This window comes from Mytilus californianus, unplaced genomic scaffold, assembly GCF_021869535.1.
Source record: "Mytilus californianus isolate M0D057914Y unplaced genomic scaffold, xbMytCali1.0.p SCAF_25, whole genome shotgun sequence".
Classification (NCBI taxonomy): domain Eukaryota; kingdom Metazoa; phylum Mollusca; class Bivalvia; order Mytilida; family Mytilidae; genus Mytilus; species Mytilus californianus.
In genome coordinates this window covers 3070168-3092386 of record NW_026262674.1, presented here as the reverse complement: position 1 = coordinate 3092386, position 22219 = coordinate 3070168, and the positions used below count along the sequence as shown (strand labels likewise).

Genomic DNA, 22219 nt, shown 5'->3' with positions numbered 1-22219 from the left:
GAGATAAATTAAGGCAACAGAAGTATACCGCTGTTCGAAAGTGATAAATCGCTTGAGAGAAAACAAATCAGGGTTACAAACTAAAACTGAGGGAAACACATCAAATGTAAGAGGAAAACCACGTTACAACAGAAACACTAAGGTGTAACAAAAAACCAAACGACATTGCAACACACACAGAATTGAACTATACGATAACAATTGCCATTTTCCTAACTTGGTACAGGACATTTTAAGAAAACAATGGTGGATTGAACCTGGTTTTGTGGCTAGCCAAACCTCCCGCTTTTATGGCAATGTTGAGTATAACACTAACATGACAACGTTACCTGACAGGACTACAATTCAAATAAATGGAAGAACATTCAAGACAGAAAAATACACAAATTAAAAATACAATAGAACATTACGACATGCTAATAGTTATTACAGGTACAAAGCTTATAATTTTAATACGCCAGACGCTTTTTTCGTCTACATAAGACTCATCATTAACGCTCAGGTCAAAATAGTAAAGAAAGCAAAACAAAGATGAAGAGCATTGATGACCTAAAATTCCAAAAAGTTGTGCCAAATACGGCTTATGTCATATGCCTGGAATAAGACAATCCTTAGTATTTAGAATAGTTCATACTTTTGCAAACAGTAAATTTATAAAAATGACCATATACATGATATAATTGATATACATGTCAACACCTTTTAAATCAATTATGCGTTTTTAAAATCGAGTTTTATGAAGGTATTTTATGCATTTAACTGAAACAGATTTGAAATATTCTATCTAACCTAGAAGCTTAGAATATATTTATGTAAAAGGTTAACTAAAATGTACTGATGATTTTAAGAGTTGTTTTCCTTAATCTAGGTCTACCTCCTTAAGCGCTTGTCCTAGACAAATCCACGTACAATCATCCCGAACCAAAATAAAGAACACATTCATATAGATATTCACCGTAGATAATCTCTTGTTTTTAATAGAATAAAAACAAGAGTAAATTAGCAATTTCCTAGTTTACATCACAACACAATAATAAGGTTATAGGAACTCATTTCAGTATGTGCCGATTTTTTATGTTTGAAAATACATATGGTTATGATTATTCACTTGGTTCTCGAGTGTAACCATAGTACCGTTATTATACAACTTTAATTCTTATTGAACTCATCATTAAACAATTAAAAAACCAGTTTTTGGTGGGGTGCGTGTTGCTTAGTCTTAAGTTTTCTATGTTGTGTCATCTGTACTATTATTTGTATGTTTGTCTTTTTATTTTTGGCCATGACGTTGTCAGTTTGTTTCCGATCTATGAGTTTGACTGTCCCTCAGGTATCTTTCGTCCCTCTCTTTTGCAAACATAAAGTCGCTATGGATTTTACATACCCTTTATAGATCAATAGGTGTCAGTAACAAACCATATAACATTTTGTTTCTTTAATTTATAAGAATTCTGGTTTACATTTAAGTCTGAATAGGTTTGTCTTGCTTTTAATTAAAACATCGCTATGACGGTTTTTGTTTTGTTTTGCGGCAAATAGTAAAGACATAACAAATCAATTATCCAATTAATATGTTTTTAACATTTTTGCACAAAATTCCTGTAATTCCAAATTTGTAACCGTTCTATTTTTCAAATGAATGTTTTCTCTCTTATGTGTTTTTGAATGAATATAATTAAGAAGATTTGGTATGAGTGTCAATGAAGCATGATTGGCGTGTAAGGTGAAACATGTATATAGCTTGCTGTTCGGCGTGAGCCAAGGCTCTGTGTTGAAGGCCGTACTTTGATCTATAATTCGTAATTTTTCTACATTGTGACTTGGATGGAGAGTTATCGCATTAGCCCGCCTACCACATCTTCTTATTTATTCATAAATGAATAACAAAGTGAAAATAAAGTGTTGGCTTTATCAACTGTTACATCCTTATTTATGTATAATACTTATGTTATAAGTTAATTGATGATTTAATTGATATCTATCAGCATTCAATTGGTCATGATCCGACTATGTCTCTTTCATGCGAACAGTCACGTGATGTTGTTATACTATAGTAATCGATTATAAGGCACTCAGTGAACAATTGTCCTAGCAATTAGGCGTTGGTCTATTTTTCAGTAACAGCAAATACTCTTCAATTAGAACATTGTCTTTTGGTTTTTGTTACGTCTTTCATTGAAATCCTAATAGCCAAGACATTTTTCTACTTAGATTTATAGTTATTTGCACTGGTGTGCTGTAACAACAATGTCCAATGTATAATGTTTTAAATAAATATTTGTGAACTGCTGATGAAACACTAGAAAAGCATCAAAGTTGAGCAGAAAACAAACTATTCACACCTTAATTCGACCCTGTGGTGCTACACAAATTGTTTTATATTTGATCGTAACTTTTATATTCACAACATGTATAATGACTCAAACATAGCATAACGTATGTGTAAATGGAAAGTTTCCAGCGAAAAGGAAACAAAAGTAAATTTTAAGTAGATACATATTTCGCACTTAACACACAATAGGCTAAAAAGATGGAAGGTACAGCATAACTTTAGTTTATACATATTTACAAAATAATTGTTAACATATCAAGGGCATCTTTCGGTTTATTTATGCCTTATTACTTTGATCTTTGTTTTCTTAAAGTTGTATAGAAAGTCAGTCTGCTCTTTGTGCGCGATATTGGCCGGTTTGAAGTAATTTGTAAAATGTTGCTACACATTTTGTTAGATTGTTATACTTTTCTCAAAGGCATATACTACAATATACATATATATATACTAATAGTAAATAGGTTCAACATTTCAAAATGATAACGGTTAATTAAGAGTTAAATGTCTAAGTTCTCTTAATAAAACTGAAAGAATGAATTAGAGATGCGGAAATAAAAAGTGAACGTTACACTTAACACGAAAGAAACTAAAAGCATAGTAATTGTGTTTATTGAGAAAAGAATGCTAAATTCAATATATTTTCATAGAAATAGAAATAAACATAAATTCCAATAAGGAATTCAATACAATTCCTCTCATTGTTCATTCCATTTGGCGTTCCCGGAATCAGAAGAAATTTGATACAATTCCTCACACTGTTCCTTTGCATTTGGCATTCCTGAAGAAATAAGGGCAACAGTAGTATACCGCTTTTCAAAAGTCATAAATCGATTGAGAGAAAACAAATCCGGATAACAAACTATAATAGAGGGAAACACATCAACTATAAAAGGAAAACAACGAAACAACAAAACACTGAATTGCAACAACAACAATGCAATATACATAGAATCGAACTAAAAGATAATAACTGCCATTTCCCTGACTTGGTACAGGACATTTTAAGAAAAAAATTGATGTTTTATTGCTAACCAAAACTCGCGCTTTTATGGAATTGCTATATATACCACTACATGACAGGAATACAGTACAAATAAATGCAAAAACATTTAGGACAGAGAATACATAAACAAACAATACAACAGAACATTTCGACTTGTTTATCACAGAATAACAACGAACTCGTAAAATACTTTAGGGCAGTACAACCGGAAAGGAGGTCAATACAATTCCTCTCATTGTTTCTTCGTATTTGGTGTTCCTGAAATCGGAAAGAGGTCAATATAATTCCTCTCACTATTCCTTCGTATCTGGCGTTTCTGAAACCGGAAGGAGGTAAATACAATTCCTTGCATTGTTCCTTCGTATCCGACGTTCCTGAAATCAGAAGGAGTTCAATGCAATTCCTCTAACGATTTCTCCGCATTTGGCGTTCCTGAAACAGGAAGGAGTTTGATACAACTAATGTTGCTGTTCCTTGGCATTTTGCGTTCCTGAAACCGGAAGGAGTTTGAAACAATTCCTCTAACTCTTCCATCGTATTTGGTGTTCCTGAAACCGGAAGTAGTTAGATATTATTCCTCTCACTGTTACTTCGTATTGCTGTTCCTGAAACCGGAAGGAGTTTGAAACAAATCCTCGTATTGGTCCTTCGCGTTTCATGTTTATGAAACCGGAAGGAGTTTGATGAAATTCTTCTCACTCTTCCTTTGCCTCTCGGCTTTCCTGTAATCGGACGAAGTTTGATACAATTCCTGTCACTGCTTCTTTGTTTATGGTGTTCCTGAAACTGGAAGGAGTTCGATACAATTCTCTCACTGTTCGTTTGCATGTTACGTTCCTGTCAATAAAGTAAATCCATATCAAAACAAGGCAGATTATTAAAGTTAAGAAAACAATTTGATATCAAATTAGCACAACGAAATATGTTTCCTTATAATCTTTAGATAAAAATAGATTATTTTTAACTCTCATCAGACCAATAAACTATTTAAAAAAATATTGTTTATAAAAGGACATACGGATCAGACACAAAAACTAAGAAAAACGTGTGTCTAATCCGTTTGTACTTTTGACCATTAAACTGACCGAGTTACTTATCAACTGACCGTTTATTAATTTCCTTATAATTAAAGTTCAACGGGAAATGAGTCTTCGATAATCTGATTTGTGCGCTTGATTATTTGTGATAAATGTTTTATTTCCTTGTATCATTAGTTTATGTTTTCACAAGGAACATTAAAGAAAATCAATTCAACATTGCTGATAAATCTAATAACCAACGTTTTCATTAAGGGGTGTAGACATTGGTTCGCTACTCAAAATAATAAGCTTTTTAAATTGATAGTATATAAATAAAGGAACTAAATGAGCAGAAGAAATGTAAGGGTCCATGTGATTATTTTCGAGATATAAGACATCAATTTGGCGGGATATATTTCTCTCTAGACTTTTGCATTAGAACAAAGAAAACATCACATATATTTTCATCGTAGAAAATCTTTTGTTTCAAATAAAATAAAACAAAACAACAGAAAAATAGCAATTACCTTGTTTACATCAAAACATAATATTAAGGAGATTTTGAGAAATGATTTCCCTATGTGCATGTTTTTTTTTTTGTTTGAAAATACACATAGGTATAATTGATCACTTGATTCTCACGTGTAACCATGGTAATGTTATAACGGAACTTTAATTCTTAGTGAGGGTAAACATAAAATCGCTATGGATTTTACTTACCTTCTACGGACCAGTAGGGGGTCAGTAGCAAACATAAAACATATACCAGTTTCTTTAATTGATTTAAGTTCTAGTTTACATTTTAGTCTAAAGGTTCCGATCTTTTAATACGACCCCAGTTTCCGGTATATAGAGTGAAACATAATTCTATTTTTATTTCTTAAAAATTTTTCCGGACTTATTTATTTAGATTAAAAAAATATTGAATCTTTTTATGGGATATCAAACCAGGAAAGTTAAAGGATATCATATTAACTGGAAAGGGAGCGACTTATTAAAACAATAAACACAAGTAGAAAACACGTTGTTTCCTAACTTTTTATTCTTCGTGGCATGATCAGCATTTTCACAATAAATCACAATGTCGCATTACTGCATACATGATACATTGTATGTACATCAAACAAATTCTATGTAACATTTTATTTTTAAAAAATTCAAACATCAGCTGATAAGCTGTTTTGCATGTAAGTCTATGGAGTAGTTACAAGACTGCAACCTAAAAGGGTTTGTCTTCCTTTTAATTCAAACATCGACTTGACGTTTATTTTGTGCGGCAAATTGTAAAGATATAACAAACCAATTATCTATTTTATATGTTTAAACATTTCTGCCACACAACACTGTTATTTCATATTTGTTATCGTTTTTATTTAAATGCATGTTTTCTCTGTTATGTATTTTCGAATGATGAATTAAGATTTAGTATGATTGCCAATGAAGCATGCTTGGCGTGTTAGATGACACATATAGCTTCCTGTTCGGTGTAAGCCAAGGCTCCGTGTTTAAGGCCGATTAATGACCTATAATGGTTTACTTTTTATACAAAGTGACTTAAATGGAGAGTTGTCTATTGGCACTCATACCACATCTTCTAATTTATACTGTAAACAAACTGAATTTCTCGAGTGCTTTATTTTCTCGACTTTCGCGAGTAGAAAAATATCGGTAATATAAATCGTCGAGAATATTTAAACTTGGATTTTTATCTACTTCAAGTAAATTTCAGAATAGGGTAATTAAATCGCCGCCAGATTGGTAAGGAAATGCTAAACGCGAAATAAAGTCTCCGGGAAAATAAGTTGGCGTACAGTGTAAAGTAGGACAGGATTATAAGGTTGAGTATCTCGGTCTTGCTCCATTCAGAGTTTATTTAATCCTATAGGTTATCAACTTGATCATCGACAGACTACCGTAGTCTTTAATTTCTCATCTAAATTTTGAAAATCAGTTTTATCCTGCCATTGGGTGTCTTATCATACATGTATAGCCCAACAGACATCGCTAGGCTGTATCTGTATACTATACCTATATCGCTTTAAAGCTCCGCCCACTGCCACTACGTTGACGAGTGTTGTATGAACCTGCGTGACCTCAGACTGTGTATTGCAGTCACATTGAAATGATGTATTGCTTGACCTTAGGCGAACTTTAGATTAATTTACGTTCTGTTTGTTTTCAAGCAATTAAACACATTTTCTACTAACAAACAAACATGAACAGCAGGTTTAATTTACTTTTCTACGGCGCCAATCACCGAGTTCAAATCTCGAATATGTAGATGTGTAAAACAAAATCATCCATGTACAAATGTCAATTTCAGCATGTTAAGTGAATTTTCAATGGTTGTCATGTTATTTATTTGTTTAAATGTAAAATTTCGTATACATGTACAATTCACGTCGGTTGTCATATGAACAAAAAATATACAGTGTGAAGAACATAATAGTAAACATTGTTATTCGCATGCATTATGATTAATGTTTACATTATGAATAAATAAACTCATCATAGATACCAGGATTAAATTTTGTATTTACGCCAGACGCGCGTTTCGTCTACAAAAGACTCATCGGTGACGCTCAAATCCAAAAAAATTAAAAAAGCCAAATACAGTACGAAGTTGAAGAGCATTAAGGACCAAAATTCCTAAAAGTTTTGACAAATACAGCAAAGGTAATCTATTCCTGAGGTAGAAAAAAAAAGTTTGATCTGTATTTCATGTAAAATGTACTTACTTTAATAGTTAACCTTTTAATTCACAGTTTTCATTTCATTTTGTCTCTTTACAGACACTGCAACACCAAACATATCAATACCACTATATCTCTATCAATGTTTACATCTTGAATAAAGTTTAATCTGTATTTACTTTAATAGTAAAATAATGTTTTTTATTCACAGTTTCAATTTTTCTTCTTCTTATTACAGACACTGTAACACCAAATATATCAATTGCACTGTATCGTTATCTGTGTCAACATATAGTAGGCTCAGAAGATCATGTTATACAAATCAGATTGATGAACGCTATCAGAGATATTTTTTCAAGTGACAAGATACAAACATTTATAACTAGTGGAAGCTTTGGGGAAGGACTTGAAATGCGAGGCAGTGATTTAGATTTAATGCGCGTTTATAGACACTTAGAGGTTTATGAAGATATAAAACCCCAGTTTAATCCAAATGTAACATATTTTTCAATGGAAAGAGACGATGTTAAACCCGGTTTTACTCAGTTGAAACTAGATTATTGCAGATGTCAGTGTATCTTAAAACAATGTGAAGAACAAAATGATAAACATTATTTTTCGAGTACATTATATAAACAAAGGATGAACTTCAACGATCAAGATATTTTAATTACGATTCATGGACCCTGTATATCTGAACCTACAGGATCTGTCGACTTCGCTGATTGCTTACATTGTAACACGTGGGTATCTCCTGCAGGACAGTGGATCACAAGATCAAATAACTCATGGCCGAGTCATAATGTCAAACAAAGTATTATAAAACACGGAGTACTTTTTGTACCAATTGGAGTTAAGGGCTCACCAAAAGAAGATATAGAATGGCGAGTATCTTTTTCAGTTGGTGAAAAGTTTCTAATTAATACCTTTACCCACACTCAACTACTGTGCTATGCTCTGTTAAAAATTATATTGAAAGATGTAATAGCTACTTTCTCCGAATGTGAAGATTTACTCTGTTCTTACTTCCTGAAAACAATTGTGTTTTGGATATCTGAAGAACTACCACAATCCGTATGGCAACCTGCTTATATTATTCCTTGTTTTATGAGATGTTTTAGAAGGCTGGTATATTGTGTTGAGCACTCAAGTTGCTTACATTACTTCATTCCCGAGAACAACATGTTCGAAAATAAAATTGTGGGCCGTGCTCGTGAAGTACTTTTAGAAAAATTATATTTGTTGCATAGTTATAATTGGCGATGCATTTTATTTTCCGATCAAATATCCAACTTTAATTTAGCAATTTGGAATTTCCCCATCGAATCGCATTCTCAATATTCAAAAGAAATCGAAAAAATACTAATATCCAAGTTATTGCTTTCTTCAAATGCTGCTTTAACATTCACGACATCGAATATAGTCAATATTAGAATGAAACAGATGTATTTGTTTCAGCAATCTTCTAAATCTACTATTAGAGACGTATATAGATTTTACTTGTCAAAGTGTTGTCAAGTTCATGCCCAGAGTGTACCACTCATTAGTACATTACGTAATAATAAATACCAATACAAACAGTACAAATCCTGTCTTAGTACTGTCATAGATAATATCTATCATGACGCTGTATCTGGATGGCTGATGGTTGCTTCTCTTTTCTATAAGACAAAACAATACAGTAAAGCTTTATACGTCGTCGGTTATTCTTTATCAAAATGTACTCCAGAAAAACTTTATTACCTGATGACTTTATCGGATATCCATTACCAGTTGCTAAAACTGCAAACATTTCAGAAACATACTTTGGTATATTTGCTGAAAACATTGGTTGTGGACAACATACTATTTGTGAGGAGTTCTACGTTAATACCAGATGAACTTGAAATGATCCAATTAAATCACATGTGTATATTATCATCTACAGCGTATGCTTACTTCCTTAATTTCCTTTGTTATTATCATCTCAATGATGTCAGACAATGTAAAGATTCCCTCCAAGGTTTACAACTGGTTATAGATGAAGGTTATGTAATGGTATCTGCAGTTGTGAAAGCAGAGGCTTATATTCTCTTAGGCGTCGCTCTACAGTTAGTAGGCGATAAGGAATCCGCAAGACATGCATTTTTACAATCAGTTAAATTATACCCATCCGAAATTCGCAATTCTGTTGTAAAGAGACTTTTGTTAATAGGTTAATTGTACATATGTGTATTCAGTTAACTTCTGTCATTGTGGTATTTGATGAAGCAGAGTATGAACTTGATGGAGCAAAATGTCACTACAGAATGACAAACAATACATATCATATAAATATTGATTTAAGAAATATTTCCCTCATGGCATGCTCTATGTTCATTTTAACACGAGTAGGCATTAAATTTGCCTATATTTTACACAGAACGAAAGGGAGGTGTAAAATATAGTCAAAATTAATGCCTACCAATGATATAACAACCATAGAACTTGACATGAAGGAAATATTTTGAGTCTAATGAGACACATAATGTTGTGTATATGTCGAAACTTACGAAAATACTGTAAGAACATACTGTTCCCGTTTCCTTCTCCTGAATTATGTACATTTCATTTTCATATTTAACAAGTTTAAAATATAATAGCAAGGAAAATATAGGATGTTTTTATAATGATGATATTTAATAGACTTTTATGTAAGCAGTTAGGATCTATATATATATTTTACTAGTAAACAAAGGAAATACCGATAATGTAAACAGTAAGTTTGTGCGCATGAGTCAAACATATGCTGTGCTAAATAGAACAGGGATTTGTTTACATAGCAAAAAAGGACGTCATATTAGAATTATTTACATTATGATCTTTGGTGAAGTTGCTTTGATTAAACAGATATTTTTTTTAGTCATGTTCCGATAAGGTACGCGTCTCCGGCATGCAAAACTGTTAAATTATTTAATGAAAACATTCAATTGCAAAGCTTTGTTGTCACTATATATGAATTTTATGCGACCATCGAACAAGGGAGAAGGAAATGTTTGTAGCAAGTCAGGACTATGAAAGTTGTTATCTATTTGTTTGATGTGTTTGAGCTTTTGGTTTTGCTATTTGATTCGTGTCATTCCATTTTGAATTTTCCTCGGCGTTCTGTTTTTTGTGATTTTACTTAACCATCAATAGATATACATTTGAAAATTGTAATAATTTCTACTAAGGCATGTCTGGGAAAATGGCGTATGATAAAATAGATACCAAAGTTTTATAAAAAGAAAAAACACACACAAAAAGGCGGATAATAGCAAAAGATCATGAAGTAGTTTTACCCATCTGCCAACCACGCCATATTCTTGCATTACGCTACGATAAATATACGAGTATGTGTTACTACAAAGGCCAGTGAAACACATGTTTACAAAAATCTCAAGGCAGTGACGCTTTCACGTCCAGAATCAGTGTGTGAAGGTAGACAAATCAATGTTCGTAAAAATATCTAGAGATTTAAATGATTTTTCGAATAGGAATGATAGTTCAACATGTGTATATTTAGTCAATTATGATTAGCGCACCCACATTAATTGCGATGCCAACCATCTATCAGTATCGTATGATAGTTTTGGGGAATACAATAGTTTTGGAGAACATCAAATAATGTTGGGTAATTACTAACATGTCTAATAGTTTTGGGAATATCTTATAATTTTGGGGAATATCTTATAGTTTTGGGGAATATCTAATAGTTTTAGGGGAATGTCTAATAGTTTTAGGGGAATATCTAATAGTTTTAGGGGAATATCTAATAGTTTTGGGGAATATCTAATCGTTTAGGAGAATATACCATAGTATTGAGGAATGTCGAATAGTTTTGGGGAATAACTTATAGTTTGGGGGGGGGGGGGATATCTAATAGTTTTGGGGAATATTTAATAGTTTTAAAAAATATCTAATAGTTTTTAGATGAATATCTAATAGTTGTTGGGGAATATCTAATAGTTTTTTGGGAATATCTAATAGTTTTGCATACTTGGGAATAGTCTTATATCATGTGTTCGTATCTCTATATAAAAGTGACTTTGCATTTCCTTATTCTAAGACTTTTTATCGAATACGACCTTAATATCTTTGTACTTATTGTCATAATTGTAAATGACTTTTCTCTATTCTAGGACTTTCATCATAAACGAACTAAATTTCTTTGTATTTTCACAATTGTTAATTCATTACTGCATTGCTATTGTATCTTCTAGTAGAGTTGTGATGATAAATCTTGTGTATCCTTAGATTAGTTAATTGCCTTTCTGTTTTATGTGGCCCTATCTATGATATGATATCTTCTGGTAGAGTTGTGATGAGAAATCTTGTTTATCCAAAGATTGGTTAATCTCTTTGCTGTCCTATCTATGATATCATATCAAAATCAAATAGTCGAAATAATATTCACAAGTAGCCATTAATAAAGTGTTTTAGCTAGCTATGAACCCTGGTTTAAGCCCCATTTTCTACATAAGAAAATGCCTGTGCCAAGTCAGACATATGACAGTTGTTATCCATTCGTTTGTTGTGTTTGAGCTTTTGAATTTGTCATTTAATAATGGCCTTTCCGTTTGAATTTTCCTCGGAGTTTGGTGTTTTTGTTATTCTACTTTTTTTCTCATACTAAAAAAGAAAACAACATTTAAGTTTTCAGAACCTAGTTTCGGTTACTAAGCGGGTTTCTGTATTATTTAATCGGGTATATTTCATATGTTTTAGAAGTAAAGTATTCAAACACTATTGAATGATGACAAAAAGTTTTTTTTACAAGAATAAGACTTCAACACGTTTCAACAAAGAGAACCGATAAATATATCCATCTGCCTTAACCGCAATATTAACTTCCACAATTTACATTTTCTTGATTTTTCTTTATCATAACTTCCACAAAGTACAAAAAAGTCATGGATATTGACTTATCAATGTGAACATTTGTTTTTAATTATTTCTGTAGCTTTTTATCAAAAGCATTTGTCTTTAGAAGAAATAAACAAATAAAATTGGTGAATACAAAGCCTGTTTGTTTAAATTGTTTAACTTTTTAGATACGATAAATAGTTTGGGTATGCAGTAAAACAGAGAATCATATACCACATAGGGAAATAAAGTTTTGGCTGTCACAACTGTTACATCCTTATTTCTATATAATACTTATGTTATACAGTGAAACCTATTTAAACCGAACCTCTTCGGGACTTTAGATTGTCTTCGGTTTTTGCCAATGTTTGGTTTTATCAGGTCCACAACTCATACAATTTGATATGACAGTGCTATAGCACATGTTTGGTTTATACAGGTTTTCGGTTTAGCCAGGTTTCAGCATTCGATTGGTCTTGATCCGACTATGTTTCTTTCATGCGAACAGTCACGTGATGTTGTTATACTATAGTAATCGACTATATGATACACAGTGAACAATTGTCCTGGCAATCAGTCACGTGATGTTGTTATACTATAGTAATCGACTATATGATACACAGTTAACAATTGTCTTAGCAATTAGTCACGTGATGTTATTATACTATTAGTAATCGATTATTTGATACACAGTGAACAATTGTCCTGGCAATCAGTCACGTGATGTTGTTATACTATTGTTATCGATTATAGGATACACAGTGACCAATTGTCCTAGTAATTTTAGGCGATGGTCTATTTTTTCAGTAACAGCAAATACTCTTCAATTGGTATATTGTCTATTGGTTTTTGTTACGTCTTTCATTGAAATCTTAAAAGCAAAACCTTTTTCTACTAAGATTGATAGTTATTTGTAATATTGAGTTGTTACAACAATGCGTAATACTTTAAACAAATGCTAGTGAACTGCTGACGAAAACCTTTGTATAGGATCAAAGTTGAAAAGAAAAAAGATATTCACACAATAATTAGACCTTGCAGGGTTACAGCAACTGTTTTATATTTGATCGTATTTTGTATATTCACAACCTTCATAATGACTCAAACATACCATTACATAGGTGTAAATGAAAAGTTTCCAGCGAAAGGGAAACGAAAGTGAATTCTAAGTAGATACATATTTCGCACTTAACACACAACAGGCTAACAAGATGGAAGGTAAATAATAACTTTAGTTTATATATTTTTCAACAATTTATGTTAACATATCAAGGGCATCAATCGGTTTATTTATGCCTTATTACTTTGATCTTGATGCACGTTATTTGCCAGATTGGAGTAAATTTTTACAATGATGGTACACATTTTGTAGAATTGTTAGAATTTGCATAGAGTATAATATATATATATATACACACTAGTAGGAAATAGGTTCAACATTTCAAAATAAGCAACGGTTAATTCAAGAGCCAAATGTATATGTTCTCTAAATAAAACTAAAGAATAAATTAGAGATGCGGAAATAAAAAGTGAACATGTTTAACCCCGCCGCATTTTTGCGCCTGTCCCAAGTCAGGAGCCTCTAGCCTTTGTCAGTCTTGTATTATTTTTAAATTTAGTTTCTTGTGTACAATTTGGAGTTAAGTATGGCGTTCATTATCATTGAACTAGTATATATATTTGTTTAGGGGCCAGCTAAAGGACGCCTCCGGGTGCGGTAATTTCTCGCTGCATTGAAGACCTGTTGGTGACCTTCTGCTGTTGTCTGTTCTATGGTCGGGTTGTTGTCTCTTTGACACATTCCCCATTTCCATTCTCAATTTTATTTGCACTAAACACGGAAGAAAATAAATGCCCAGTAATGGTGTTTATTGAGAAAAGAATGTTTGATAGAAATAAACTTTCCGTTGATGAGTACTATACGGTTAACCCAGTCCTTTGAGCATGTATGACCATCTAACGTTGGCAAATTTATTTACTAATTTCATTTTAAGAAATGTATCATGTGATTAAATCCGTCAATATTGAACGAAATCTTTTAAATTCTATTTAAGTTTCATAAAAACATCTATGGCATATTTGTTATATAGTTTGTCATCCTGTAATTAAGTTAAAAGACAAAACAAGAAGTTAATTCCATGATAAAGTATAAAATCAAATGATTTTATTACAATTCCAAAAAGCAAGGATTTCAATACAATTTCACTCACTGTTCTTTTGCATAAGGCGTTCCTAAAATCGGTGGGAGTTTGATATAATTTCTCTCACTATTCCTTTGCATTTGGTGTTCCTGAATCGGAAGAAGTTCGATATAATTCCTCTAAGTGTTCCTTAGTATTTGGTGTTCCTGAAGCCGGAAGAAGTTCGATACAAATTCCTCTCAATGTTCCATCGCATTTAGTGTTCCTGAAGCTGGAAGGAGTTTGATACAATTCCTCTCACTGTTCCATCGCATTTGGTGTTCCTGAAGCCGGAAGGAGTTTGATACAATTCCTCTCACTGTTCCATCGCATTTGGTGTTCCTGAAGCCGGAAGGAGTTTGATACAATTCCTCTCACTGTTCCATCGCAGCAAGAACACGAATGTAAATGTTAAGTACTAGTAGATACATATTTCGCACTTAAACCACAACAGGCTAACAAGATGGAAGGTAAAGAATTACTTTAGTTTATGCAAATTTACAAAAAAAATGTTAACATATCATGGGCATCTTTTGGTTTATCGAAGCTTTGTTACGCTGATCTTTGTTTTCATGGTGCACGATTCTGGCCGGTTTGGAGTAGTTTGTAAAATGTTACTACACAATTTGAAGAATCTTTAGAATTTCAGTATATCGTAAATAGGTTCATCATCTCAAAATGAACAACGGTTTATTCAAGAGTCAAAAGTTTAAGTTCTCTAAATAAAACTGAAAAGTAGCAAGACACTCCATCAAGTCAGTCATACAGTTATTTGATAAAACAAATAGAGATGCGGAAATAAAAAGTAAACTTTACTCTAAAACATTACATGATCACGGAAGAAAATAAATGATTAGTATTTATTTTCTGTGTATAGAATACTTATTATGATATAATTCTTTGTCATTGTTACTCCCCCCTCCTTGTCATCTGTTAGTTGTTGTCCTATAAATACATGTGTATTAACCCAATATCTCAATGTCAAAGATCTAGACACCATTTCAATTATTGTTAGCATATTTAAGCTATTTCAAACTTGTTTAACTTGATGATAAGGTAAACAATTGTTTTAGTTTATACATATTTTACTAATATTAACATGTCAATGGCATCATTTGTTTATTATGCTGATCTTTGTTTACTTGAGAGGGGGACGAAAGATACCAGAGGGACAGTCAAACTCACAGATCGAAAACAAACTGACAATGCCATGGCCAAAAATAAAAAGACAAACAGACAAATAATAGTACAGATGACACAACATAGAAAACTAAAGACTAAGCAACACGAACCCCACCAAAAACTAGGGGTGATCTCAGGTGCTCCGGAAGGGAAGCAGATCTTGCTCCACATGTGGCACCCGTCGTGTTGCTTATGTTATTAAAAATCCGGTAAATAGTCTAATTCGGTAGGTCACATTCGTGAAAAGGGAAGGGTATTGTAGTTACGACATAAGGAACATATCCGATATCATCTGTGAAACGGTTATTCCATAACGGTCAACCAACTCGTGATGGCGTCCGTAAAATTTGCGAAGGGATGATTTCAACTTCACCTTTTGGAACTCTTGGTTTAATAGCTTCCTTGTGAGCAGCAATCCTCTATCAAGGAAATCATGATAGGAAATACCAGCCCGGGAATATCGTATCAATTGGGAGATATATACTCCGTATGCAGGCGCTGCTGGAATGTTGCTACATAGAAATGGAAAGTTCACAATTGGGAAGCTGAAATCATCTCTTTCGTCGTAAAGTTTTGTTTTCAACCGACCCTCATTGTCGATTTCTATATGTAAGTCAAGATATGAGGCAGACTTAACTGTCTCTATAGTATCCTTTATCTCTAATTTGATAGGATAGATTCGTTCAACATAGTCACCAAATTTTGTATTATTTAGTGAGAGAACATCATCTATATAGCGAAACGTAAAGTTGAAGGATATTGCTAACTTCTTATCTTTCTTCCTAAGAAGTTCCTGTATGAAGTCAGCCTCATAATAACAAAGAAACAAGTCGGCAAGAAGAGGGGCACAATTGGTTTCCATTGGAATTCCGACAGTCTGTTGAAAAACATGTCCTCCAAACGTAACAAATATGTTGTCAATCAAGAAATCCAGCATCTTGATAATGTCAGTTTCAGAGAATTTTTTGTTTGAATCAGAGTGATTCTTTACAATGTAGGATTTTTCACTCATCAAGACAAGATACTTGAATCTACGGTCGCCACTCTTTTTAATGAAACAAATTAATACCAACTCTTTTAATTTGTCTTTTAGTTTGGAATAGGGAATACTAGTGTAAAGTGTAGAAAAGTCAAATGTTTAAATACTATTGCAAGATGAGAGAGTCTTAGATTGTATGTACTCTAAAAGATCTTTGGATATTTTAGTATCCACATCTGATTCACGCCGCCTCTAGAATAGGCAGTTTCACAATAACTTTGAAGTAATAAAGGAAATCAGTCTGTTCATGGTGCACGATACTGGCCGATTTGTAGTAATTTATAAAAAAAAGCCTAACGGCTCTGGGAATTTGTTTAATCTCAACCGGAATTTTTGTCAAATACCCCTTGTAAGCATGATGTATTTGTATAGAATTAGTCATTTTAGTTGATTTGTTTTATACCTCAACATGTTGAAAAGTTCTTGATCGGATTTCCCAAATAATATCAATGTCAACAAAGAATCGAAATCATGAGAAAGGGGCAGTAACGATAGGTATAAATAAGAATTACTACTTATATAAGAATGCCGGATTTTGATTGGTAGGTAGCCTGTTTTTCACCACTTCTGGTGGATATGCCTCAAATTTCCCTCTATGCCGTGGTATTTGCCATTTTGGATATTCATTTTTTACCCTTGCAAGCCGTTTTCCACAATAATCATGCATAAACATGTTTTGGGAATACAGCATATTAGTAAAAAAAAAATTCTTCACCTGTACAGAGAGTTTCAATCAAAATCTATTCGTTGTAATTTAACAGATATACCATTTTATTGAGGGGCTTTTGCAAATAAAACCAGTCTTGTGACAAATTTTCACAGTCCCTTCACTGGTATTTTTCGCAAATACACCTCCATAACATGATTTATATGTTCATTATCCTTGATAATTTGCCCTTAAAGAAATTGCAATAGGACGGAAATATCCCTGCACTTGTTGTTTCTGAAACCGGAAGAAGTTCGATACAATTCCTGTCATTATTCCTTTGCATTTCGCGTTCATGAAATCAAAAGGAGTTCGATACAATTCCTGTCATTGTTCCTTAACATTTTGCGATCCTTGAGTCGGAAGGAGTGCGTAACAATTCCGCTTCCTGTTCCTTTGAATTCCTGTCAATGAGTAAATCCTTATCAAAACAAGGTAGATTATTTTATTCGAAAAGCAAAAACATCATTGTCTTGTTAAAGTTAAAAAAAAACAATTTTTAATTATCAGATTATGACAAAGAAATATGTGTCATTATAATCTTTAGATATATAGTAGATGACAGTAAACTTGGGTTAACTCTCAACAGACCAATAAACTGACCATTTATCAAATTCATTACAATTATAGTTCAACGGTAAATGAGTCCTCGAATATCTCAATGACGGCCTTGATTATAATCCGATAAATGTTTTATTTCCTTGTATCATTAATTACTATTACTGTTTACAAAGAAAATGAAATGAAGTAATTTCAACATTGTCAATAACATGATAAAACATGTATATAGCTAGCTGTTCGGTGTGAGCCAACACTCCGTGTTGAAGGGGGTACTTTGACCTATAATTGGTAACTTTTGTACATTTGGACTTTGATGGAGAACTATCTCATTGGCCTGCATACCACATCTTCTCAATTATACTGAAAACCAACTACATGTAATTTTCGCTTTCGGTTTATTTTCGCGACTTCCGCGAGTAGAAACACTTAGATTTTTCATTATCTATCTACATCAAATAAGTTAAAAATTGCGAATTCAAATCAGCGCGGAATTTCTTAGAAAGGGTTAAACGCGGAAAAAAGTATCCGCGAAAATAAGTTGGCTTACAGTGTATTAGAAGATATTTTCATGTAAGGTGTATCGGTCTTGCTCCGTTCAGAGTTTATTTAAACCCACAGTTTATCAACATACTCGATCTTGATCCGTTCAGAGTTTATTCAGTCCCACAGTTAAAAATTATGTTGAAAGATGTAATAGCTACTTTTTCCGAATGTGAATATTTATTCTGTTCTTACTTCCTGAAAACAATTTTGTTCTGGATACCTGAAAAACTGCAACATTACTCCTTGTTTTATGCGATGTTTTAGCAGGCTGGTTTATTGTGTTGAGCACTCCGTATGCTTACATTACTTCATTCCAGAGAACAACATGTTAGAAAACAAAATTGTAGGCCGTTCTCGTGAAGTACTTTTTAGTTTTAGAAAAATGACATATGCTGCATAGTTATAATTAGCAATGCATGTTATTTTCCGATCAAATATCTAGCTTTAATCTATCAATTTGGAATTTCCCCATCGAACCGCATACACTATATTCCAAAGAAGTAGAAAAAATACTTTCATCCAAGTTATGGTTACCTTACCAGTCACGCCATCGAATATAGTTAATATTAGGATGAAACATATATTTTTTGTGTCAGCAGTCTTCATGATCTTCTATTAAAGACGTATTATGCTCTCTTAAAAATTATGTTGAAAGATGTAATAGCTACTTTCTCCGAATGTGAATATTTACTCTGTTCTTACTTCCTGAAAACAATTTTGTTCTGGATATCTGAAGAACTGCCACATTATTCCTTGTTTTATGCGATGTTTCAGCAGGCTGGTTTATTGTGTTGAGCACTCCGAATGCCTACGTTACTTCATTCCAGAGAACAACATGTTAGAAAACAAAAGGTCTCATGGCAAACGCAAAAACCGTAATCAACGTATTAAACATCGTATAAATTATACACTTGCTGATCTGTTATTTATAATAAAAAATAATGACAGACATCAAGTATGATGCAAACTGGGTCAGATACCAATAAGTAAATTATATGCTATTTTTCTGGAGTGTGATACAATTTCTTTTTTTAGCCTAATGTATGAATACACCCGTATTATTACAGCCTTTTGTCATCATAGGCTATTTCCTAGTTACGATAAACCTGAAAATCATAAACGGCATTTTCTTAAATTAAAATATATAAATAGAGGTATTGATTTTATTAACTTATCTAGTATATTCAATGACTCTACCATCCAAAGCCAAATACCTCCATATTTTGATAATATAGAACCACCTATTATTTCGTATTCTTATAAAAAAACCAGCAGAAGTTTGATTTTTAATTATACGTCAGTTACATCAGACGTCAATATAGAAAATAATGTTCCTTCCACTTGAGATTGTGAAACATCTAGTTTTAGATATGTTCCCTATGGTCATGTCCTTACAGGAGACCTCAACATCGTCGAAGACCGTGAGGTCATAACTTTTCTTAAGAAAGGACCGAAATATCGTCCTCCATCTAAGATAGATTGGAAACAGTGTCGTCAGATCATTAAAGACGCTCTGTCTGTCTACTGTAAAAATTGGTGTAAACGTGAAAAATCTGATAAAAAATCTCTAGATTTAGTGTCCATGATATTCCCATTTCCAGAATAAAAAATAAACTCCAAGTACTCGCAAAGCGGTTTGTGTTCGTACCGGCAGACAAAGCAGCAAATAATGTAGTGGTGGTGTGACGCATATACTACACGGAAGTTCTCCAAACCGAAATTACAAATTCATCTACATTCAGGTCCGTACGCTCCACAGAGAGTCAAATTGTAAACAAACATATCACTGCAACTACCCAGCTTAAGGCCTCTTCCGAACATTTGAAAGTCCCTACTATGTACTGGTTACCTAAATTGCACAAAAAACCATTTAAGTTCCGTTTCATCTCCGCATCTAGTAAGTGTTCTACTACTAATCTATCAGTGCTTCTAACTACCTCCCTTACTACTGTCAAAGAACTTGTTATTAACTTTTGTAATAAAGCTTATGAAAATAATGGTATTAATTATTTTTGGAGTGTTAAAAATTCTTTAGAGGTTTTAGATAAAATACATGCTTTTGATGGTCCTTTTAATTCTGTTGACAGTTATGATTTTCTACTCTCTATACTACACTTCCACACAATCTTATCAAGAAAAAGTTTTCATATTTAATTAAATGGTCTTTTGAAAAATCTCATTACAAATTTATTTGCTGTAACTCGTTTAAAGCCTTTTTCTGTAACGAAAAAGGAAAGTATGCTAGATACACTTACTGGAAATGTGAAGATATGATTGAAGCATTAAAATTTCTCCTGGACAACATATATGTACGTTTCGGCGATAGAGTGTATCGACAAGTAGTAGGTATTCCTATGGGCACTAACTGCGCCCCTTTAATGGCAGATTTATTCCTGTATTGCTATGAATCTCAGTTTATGACTAAACTCAGTAAAGACACGTCATTGTTACATTTGGTTGATACATTCAACAATACCTTCCGTTATCTAGATGATATTTTTTCGTTAAATAATCCAGAGTTCTCTAAATATACTACCGAAGTTTACCCAATAGAACTTACTTTAACTAAATCTAACATAAACAGCAGTTGTTGTCCTTTTCTGGATTTGGACATTTCAATCTCTAAAGGAAAACTCCATACGAAAATTTACGACAAAAGAGACGATTTTTCATTCCCTATTGTTAATTTTCCTTTTTTAGACGGCGGTGTTCCTTTGGCTCCATCATACGGTGTATATATATCCCAACTCGTTCGTTATGTCCGTGTGTGTAGTGATGTCATAGATTATAACGAACGTAATCAATGCATCACTGGTAAATTATTAAATCAAGGATTTCGTTACCATAAATTACGTAATAATTTTGCTAAGTTCTTTCATAGATACAAAGATTTGATTAGTAAATTTGGCTGTACTTGTAGAAAACTGTTTAAAAACGGTATTTCACATCCTAAATTTTACGGTAACATTGTACTTAAAGCGCGGAAATCACTATGTGATCCGTGTAAACTCATCGAACCTTTAAACAAACTTATTAGTAAAGGTTATCTTACCAATGTTGTAATTAGATCTTTGAATATAGTTTACATTGGCACTAATATCGATTTTGTCATCAGCAAATTAAAACATAACTAAATTTGTATTTTTTTCAAGTGGGATATATAAAGACACACCCACGTTCGTTTAGATCTATAAAGAGGTTAAACTCCTAACTATCCTACTGTCTGTCGATACATTTATTTTTGGCATTGCACTAGTCATGTCTTCTTTGACTGTCCATGACGTTAAAATACTAAATCCCTGGGATGTGTTTTAGTTGATTTTAGTCTCTGATGCATGATTTTTTATTATTAATTGTTTCGGCTTTTAACTAGCTGTCAGTAACTGCGAGTACTCTCAAATCGTACTTTCTTGTTTATTTGACCTGTTGATACTAATTGTATTGCTTTTTTGTTATTTAATGTTATTCAGAGTAATATCTGGTCTATATACCAGCTTTGATAAGTGTTTGGTATAACTATAAATTTTCATTTCGTACTATGAACATCAAAATTATTTATTTTGTAAAAATATTTCCTTTCTCTATTGGTACTGTACACGTATACCTAACAACAAAATTATTTTCATTTACCTGTGTTTAAAGTTATTGCAAATGGCTGATATTTTTGTTCGAGCATATTGTTTTTCTTTAATTGTTTAACATTTCTTGCCGATATAACATGTTGCTTTTATTATTTTTCCCTTAGTTTATTTATTTTGTATTTATTTTGTGTCATAGGTCAAATTTATTTGTTCAGTGTATGTTCAATGGTGTTAATATGTCCTTTGATTGAGTTAAGCTATTTCAGTTGATATTTTATAGTGTGTCTTTCTATGTTGTGATGTTACACTATTGTTTCAGAAAAAGGGTGAAGGTTTGGTGCCATTAAAACGTTTGAACCCGCTGCATTTGTGTGCACCTGTCCTAAGTCAGGAATCTGATGTTCAGTAGTTGTCGTTTGTTGATGTGGTTCATAAGTGTTTCTCGTTTCTCGTTTTTTATATAGATTGGACCGTTGGTTTTCCCGTTTGAATGGTTTTACACTAGTAATTTTTTAGG

General features: G+C 32.6%; 2 protein-coding genes across 2 annotated transcripts in view; one reads left to right on the top strand and one right to left on the bottom strand.

Annotated features, from left to right (window-relative positions):
* LOC127732554 (antistasin-like) overlaps positions 1-22219 on the bottom strand; it is an 84814-nt gene that overhangs the window by 26042 nt on the left and 36553 nt on the right. The gene's annotated exons all lie outside the window — the stretch shown is intronic.
* LOC127732550 (uncharacterized) lies at positions 7453-10884 on the top strand. The gene has a single exon (XM_052241598.1). It carries the CDS (start codon positions 7459-7461, stop codon positions 9244-9246), a length of 1788 nt encoding a protein of 595 aa, XP_052097558.1. The 5' UTR covers positions 7453-7458; the 3' UTR covers positions 9247-10884.

Excerpts from the sequence above, each read along its gene's own strand:
- LOC127732550 (XM_052241598.1), top strand. The coding sequence starts at position 7,459 with ATGCGAGGCAGTGATTTAGATTTAATGCGCGTTTATAGACACTTAGAG.